Source organism: Staurois parvus, unplaced genomic scaffold (genome assembly GCF_062004578.1).
Source record: "Staurois parvus isolate SC_StPar_1 unplaced genomic scaffold, SC_StPar_1.0 ptg000172l, whole genome shotgun sequence".
Classification (NCBI taxonomy): Eukaryota; Metazoa; Chordata; class Amphibia; order Anura; family Ranidae; genus Staurois; species Staurois parvus.
Window position 1 is genome coordinate 5,503,292 of NW_028317968.1, and position 6,709 is coordinate 5,510,000.

At 47.4% G+C, this 6,709-nt stretch overlaps 1 protein-coding gene across 2 annotated transcripts in view; it reads right to left on the bottom strand.

Annotated features, from left to right (window-relative positions):
• ULK2 (unc-51 like autophagy activating kinase 2) overlaps positions 1 to 6,709 on the bottom strand; it is a 163,035-nt gene that overhangs the window by 60,581 nt on the left and 95,745 nt on the right. For both annotated transcript variants that reach the window (XM_089676621.1, XM_089676620.1), the window contains exons 9-10: positions 4,389 to 4,447; positions 3,986 to 4,068 (exon numbers count right to left, since the gene is read on the bottom strand). In XM_089676621.1, coding sequence (XP_089532747.1) covers positions 3,986 to 4,068; positions 4,389 to 4,447 — 142 coding nt within the window. The remainder of the gene's footprint in view (positions 1 to 3,985; positions 4,069 to 4,388; positions 4,448 to 6,709) is intronic.

The window sequence follows — 6,709 nt, forward strand, 5'->3', positions numbered from 1 at the left end:
TTGGCAATGTTGCGGAGGTGGAGTCTGCACGAGTTTGTTAAAGAGTGGACTTGGGGCTGGAAGGATAGGTTGGAGTCCAAAATGACACCAAGTACTCTGGCCTGCAGGGCGGGTTTGATGGTGGCGTTGTTGGACATGATGGAGAAGTCAATGGGGGGTGTGCGGGCTGGAGGGAAGACAAGAAACTCGGTTTTGGAGAGGTTCAGTTTAAGGAAGTGGAGCGACATCCAGTCTGATATGTCACTCAACAGGTGTGTGATTCGGGCGGAGACCGAGGGGGTGAGGTGGGGGGTTGAGAGATAGATTTGTGTGTCGTTGGCATAGAGGTGGTAGTTGAAGCAGTGAGAATGTATGAGTTGGCCAAGGGAGGGGGTGTAGATGGAGAAGAGAAGGGGCCCGAGGACAGAGCCTTGAGGGACCCCAACAGAGAGGGGGAGTGAGAGGGAGGTGGTGGCATTATAGGTAACGCTGAAAGAGCGTTGTGACAGGTAGGATGAGAGCCAGGAGAGAGCAGAATCTCTGAGGCCGAGGGAGTGTAGTTTTTTTGAGGAGGAGGGGGTGGTCGACTGTGTCAAAGGCTGCAGAGAGGTCAAGGAGTAGGAGCACTGAATAGTGGCCATTAGCTTTGGCGGTTAGCAGGTCGTTGGAGAGTTTGAGTAAGGCAGTTTCGGTGGAGTGTAGGGGACGGAAGCCGGACTGTAGGGGATCGAGGAGGTTGTTGTCATTGAGGTGAGAGCATAAGCGGGCGTAGACTAGGCGCTCGAGGAGTTTAGATGTAAATGGGAGCAGGGAGATGGGTCTGAGGTTGTTCGGGTCATTGGGGTCCAGGGAGGGCTTTTTAAGTATGTGGGTGATGTGTGCATGTTTCAGAGGGGAAGGGAAAGTGCCGGAGGAGAGGGAGAGATTGAAGATGTGGGTGAGGGAGCGTAGGATGGAGGGGGAGGGAGGTTGTAGGAGTTGTGAGGGGATAGGGTCAAGGGGGCAGGTGGTGAGGCGGGCATCAGAGAGGATCTTGGAGACTTCTTCGATGGTAGTAAGGTCAAAGGTGCGGAGTGTTGGGGGAGCTTCAGTATGAGGAATGTAGGGTGGGGTGGGAGAGGAGGTCAGAGCAGTGGTGGGGCCGTGGGAGAGGGGTGTAGAGGGGGTAGCTGAGTGAGGGGGAAGGGGGTTGGAGGGAGTTTGAGCAGCGACGAAGTCCCTGTGGGTTATGTCGAGGGGGAGGGGGGATGAGGGGGTAGCTGTGTGAGAGGGGACGGGTTGAGAAGGCGTGTGAGTTGCGGCAATGTCCTTGCGAATTGTGTCAATCTTGTTTTTGAAGTGATTGGCAATCTCAAGGGCAGTGAGTGAGGTGCTGGGTGGAGGTGGGGGTGGCGAGAGTAGAGAGTTGAAGGTGGAGAAGAGTCGGCGAGGATTGGAGGAGAGGGCCTTGATGAGGGTCAGGAAGTAGGCTTGTTTGGCAGTATGGAGGGAGGAGGTGTAGGTGTGGAAGGCAGATTTGTATCGGGTGAAGGCTTGTTGGGATTTGGTTTTGCGCCATAGTCGCTCCAGGGCACGACTGTGTCGTTTGAGGGTTTTAGTGTGATCAGTCTGCCAGGGCTGGAGCGGTCGGGGTCTGATGTTGCGTGTGGTTAAAGGCGCTAGTGAGTCAAGGGCTGTTGACAGCGCATTGTTGTAGGCGGTCATAGCCAAGTCGGGGCAGGACAGGGGGAGGATGCGGTCATGGAGTTGATCAACTGCGGAGTGGAGGGAGGCAGGGTTAAGGTTGCGGAGGTTACGGCTGGTAGTAGTGTGACATTTGGAGGGGTAGGCGTTGGAGGATGAGGAGATAGAGAAGGTAATCAGGTTGTGGTCAGAGAGAGGGAAGGGAGTGTTAGTGAGGTTGTGGGGAGCGCAGCGGTTGGAGAAGACAAGATCAAGGATATTACCGTCGGAGTGGGTGGTGGATTGTATGCACTGTGCAAGTGCAAAGGAGGAGGTTAAGTGGAGGAGACGGGCTGTGTCCGGGTTGTCGAGGTTGACAGGGATGTTGAAATCCCCAAGGATGATAGTGGGTAGCTCAGAGGAGAGGAAGAAGGGTAGCCAGGAGGAGAAGTCTTCCAGGAAGCGGGGTATGGATCAAGGAGGCCGGTATATCACAGCAATCTTCAGGGGGGTTGGGGAGAATAGTCGGACGCAGTGGGCCTCGAAGGAGGAGAAGGATAGGGAGGGGGGGTTTGGGAGGACTCGGAAGGTGCGCAGCGGTGACAGGAGCAGGCCAACCCCACCACCTTTACGACCGTTGGGCCTGGGTGAGTAGGTCCAGGTGAGACCGCCGTAGGAGAGTGCAGCAGGGGAGGTAGAGTCAGTGGGCTGGATCCAGGTTTCCGTAATCGCCAGGAGGTTGAGGGAGCGGGAAACAAAGAGGTCGTGGATGGCGGTAAGCCGGTAAGCCGATCGGGCGTTCAGGAGTGCACATGAAAACGGGGGGGAGATTTTAGGGAGCAGGGGGACAGATACTAAGTTGCGGCAGGACGTGGAGGCGGGAGGGTTTTGTGCGGGTGAGGGAGGTGGTGGAGGGCCAGGATTCGGGGAGATGTCCCCCGCGGTTATGAGGAGGAGAAGGGTGAGAAAGGTGGCATGGGAGCGGGATGTGCAGGAGCGTGAGAAACTACTAGTGGAGGTGTTTGGGTCAGTGGGAGAGTGGAGTAATAGGAGGAGGTGGTAGGTGCCATAGAGGGGTGAGGGAAGCAGTGAGGGCACAATATACAAATGTTTGGGAGGAGCAGAGGGATATAGTGAATGGATTTTGGGAACAGAGGAGAGGAAAATGAGAAGGAGGAGTGGAAGAGGCATTTTGGGGAGGTGATGAAAGCAATAGTAGGGAGATGATAGCAATGAGGGGTAGATGTACAAGTTTTGGGGTGGAGCAGAGGGGTAAAGAAATGAGATTTGGGAACAGAGGATAGTAATATGAAGAGGAGAAGAGGGGTGTATTATATAAAAAGGTACACGGAGTGGGACTCAGGTATGTAAAAGATATTTCCCAGGGTGTTTCCTTGCAGTCTGTCCAGCATGCAGTAGAGTTTCTTGCTGTTGTTGTGTCTTCCTGCTGCTGAAGTTCTCCTGCTTTAGTTCAACTGCTGTGTTTAACTGCTCTGCACTCATTCAAAGCCGCACTCCATCATAAGCAGCACCCCCATCAGAGACTGTGCCCCCCATCAGAGATCTCCCCCATGAGCTGAACTAAATTTATAGGGAGATGCTCAAATGAGCATTCAACTCCGCCCCAATTAGAAGCTGATAAGGCTCACATGAATAGGGGGGGATGTTTCTTAGGAACCAGGCCACAGTCATAAACCTGAGTGCGCCAAGAGGTGAGGACAAGTCAACAGATACACAGATATAATTACAACATTTGTTGAGAATTTAACAGGAGTCAATGCGTTTGTCTGGTTAAGAGTGGAGGTAGCAGATAAATGCAGTTACCCAGAGAAGAACAGCAGGAGTCAATGCGTTTGTCTGGTTAAGAAGATCAGGCTGACTGCATTCCTGGTTAGCTAGCATTTAGAAATAAGTCATTAACAGGGGCCTCCTTATTGCTGTTTGCACAGGTTTTCTTTTATTAGGTTTAGAAGCAACACAAAAATATGAATAATGCACTTTTATCTTCTTCCTCTTTCCATCCCAAAGACTCCATCCTCGGATCCTTTCTCTTCTCTATCTGTACCTGTTTCTTGAGTCAACCAAATATCTCTCTACTGCTCTGCTCACCCTGTCAGTCTACCTTGTGCATTAGTGATTTATCAACTGACAGTATGGGTGTCACACCACTTCCTCAAACTCAATCTTTCCAAAACAGAGTTTATAATATTTCTCCTCAGGGAAGCCTATCCTGCCTACCTAATAAACTGTACTTCTACTGTACAGGCCAGGGCAAGGTGACAGTGTCTTTTCACACACAGGTTGCATACTGAATAAACTGTATCTGAAACCACTAAAAACTTACCAAAGTCAAGCCTGTCTTTTTGGTTTCTCTGAAGTAGTCCCAGCAACAAGTCAGACAGGTATGGAGATGTTTCCCCGGGAATGCTGTAAGATGTCATACAAGCATATGATAAGCATGTTCATAATCTGAGTAAGTGTCCAATGCACAAAGTTTGCCTAGCAAGAAGCTGCAAGCACAATGCTGGCTCATAAAATCAGCAATAATGCACATGAATGTGAAAACACCCTAATATAAATGCTCTAAACACATACAGGGCTCATATTTTGGTGCCTGAGGGCACCAATATCATTGCAGTATATTCATTATTATTATTATATTAGAGAAACACCTGGAGCACAACCAAAGCTCACAATATATAGAACCAATAGCACAATATATAGAGGAGTGTGGCCATTAAACTTACCTAGGAACAAGGCTCTTATTCTTCTCATAGAACAATCGCAGATCCTGAGGACTATTTGCCTGTTGTTATGAAAACAGAAACAAACTTTAAGGAAAGTTATGTAAACTAATTATATACTTAGCAAACAAGTACAATGCTACTATGCAAGTAATGCTACTATTGGGTTAACTACGCATCAACTTTGTACTAAGACCATTCAAAGCTGAGTAAGGCCACGCATATCTGACAGCATAGTGTAAACATTAAAATTATATAATCTGACAACAATTAACTCAGACATAAGAAGGGTCCACTGCAGAGAAGCTAGCCCCTTCTCCAGAGTCATACACTTCTATATTTGGAAGCAGGATGACACTGACATGAGCACCGGGGTCCTCCAATCTAGTCTTTACTCCAAGCTCCTAATTTTTATTTTTTTTATATCTCTAATGAGCTGTGGTCCTGCCCCATAGCTCACGGAAACTATAGGATGGGAAATGACTCAGCTCACTGAAGCACAAGAAAGCGGGAGTATGGAGTTCAGGTTAGAGATGGATCCGGAGTACACTGGAGCTCATTTCTTCTGACCACATGTGTACAGTCAATGGATTCTTCTTTAACCACTTGCCTACTGGGCACCTAAACCCCCTTACTGTCCAGGCCAATTTTCAGCACTGTCACACTTTGAATGACAATTGCGCGATCATGCAACAATGTACCCATATGAAATATTTATAATTTTTTTCACACAAATAGAGTTTTCTTTTGGTGGTATTTATTCGCAGGTGAGTGTTTTTTTGCGCTATAAAAAAAAAAAAAAAAAGTAAAAAATTTGAAAAACAAAAAAAAGTTTTTCTTCGCTTCTATTAAAAAATTTGAAAAACAGGTAATTTTTCTCCTTCACTGATGTGCGTTGATGAGGCTGCACTGATAGGCAGCACGGATGGGCACTTATAGGCAGCACTGATGAGGTGGCATGGATAGACCGCATTGACGGGCACTGATGCAGTGGTACTGATAGGCAGCACTGATAGGCGGCATTGATAGGGAGCACTGATGATGTGCACTGAGAGGTGGCACTGATGGGCACGGATAGGCGACACTGACTGAAGGCACTGCTGGGTGGAACGTCTTGGCACTGCTAGGCACAGGTCGGGGGCACTGCAAGCCACCGTGCCCTGATGATCAGTACCGATCCCTTTGCGGACTATTGCCGGTTCTCAGCAGTACCTTCCTCTCACTGTGACAGCAGGAGGAAAGAGCAGCCGATAAACGGCAACTGTATTTACCAAGTGATCTGCTGTGTCATTGGACACAGCTGATCATATGGTAAAAGTCCGCTGTGATTGGCCTTTTACTGTATCGCATGATCAACTGTGTCCGTAGGACACAGCTATCACCAGCGGCGCCACTGGGGGCACGCAGGGGGTGTGATCTGAGAGGATGTTCATGGACGTCCTTAGGAACAAGACAACGCACTGTAGCCGTCCTTCGGCTATAGCGCGGTTGGGAAGTAGTTAAAAAGCACAGAGGTTCAGAGGATACCGAGCCCATCTCTACAAACTATGTGTTTACAGTCAATGTATTCTTTTCTAAGCACAGAACTGTAAACAATAAGGAAAACTGTCCATGAGTTACAGCATAAGCCCCAAAACCCAAAGCACGCCTTCACATACGCACACCTCTTCATTTCCTAAATGATTCTGGTTTATTACACTGCAATGACTGAAAAATCATTTCCGCATTTCCATAAAGACAAGCTGATGGTTACTGCAATATTTGACATCATTTAGCAAAGCTAATGAAAGTGTAAATTCCACAGTACTGACCAGTTACAGTATAACACTAAATTAACATGTACGTGGCAAAGTTTCCTCTATCAATAGATACTAGTATTGGGAGGGGAGGTGTGGAATCTGACAAAGCCTAGTGATTACAACATAAATGGAATATTATTACACAATGGGGCAGATTTACTAAAACTGGACAGTCAGCTTCCAGGCTTTATTGTCAAAGCTTAAAAGAACAAGCTGAAGTTAGAAGCCGAATGGCTAACAAGCAAAGCTGCACCAGATTCTGAATGCATCAGTTTTAGAAAAACCATCTACCCTATTTTATCTTTGGCATCTTCCCAATCAATTTTTTATATATATATATATATATATATATATATATATATATATATATATATATATATATATATATATATATATACAGTCATGGCCGAAATTGTTGGCACCCTTGATATTTTTCCTGAAAATCAAGTATTTCACACAAAAAAGGTATTGCATTAACACATGTTTTGCTATACACATGTTTATTCCCTTTGTATGTATTGGAAC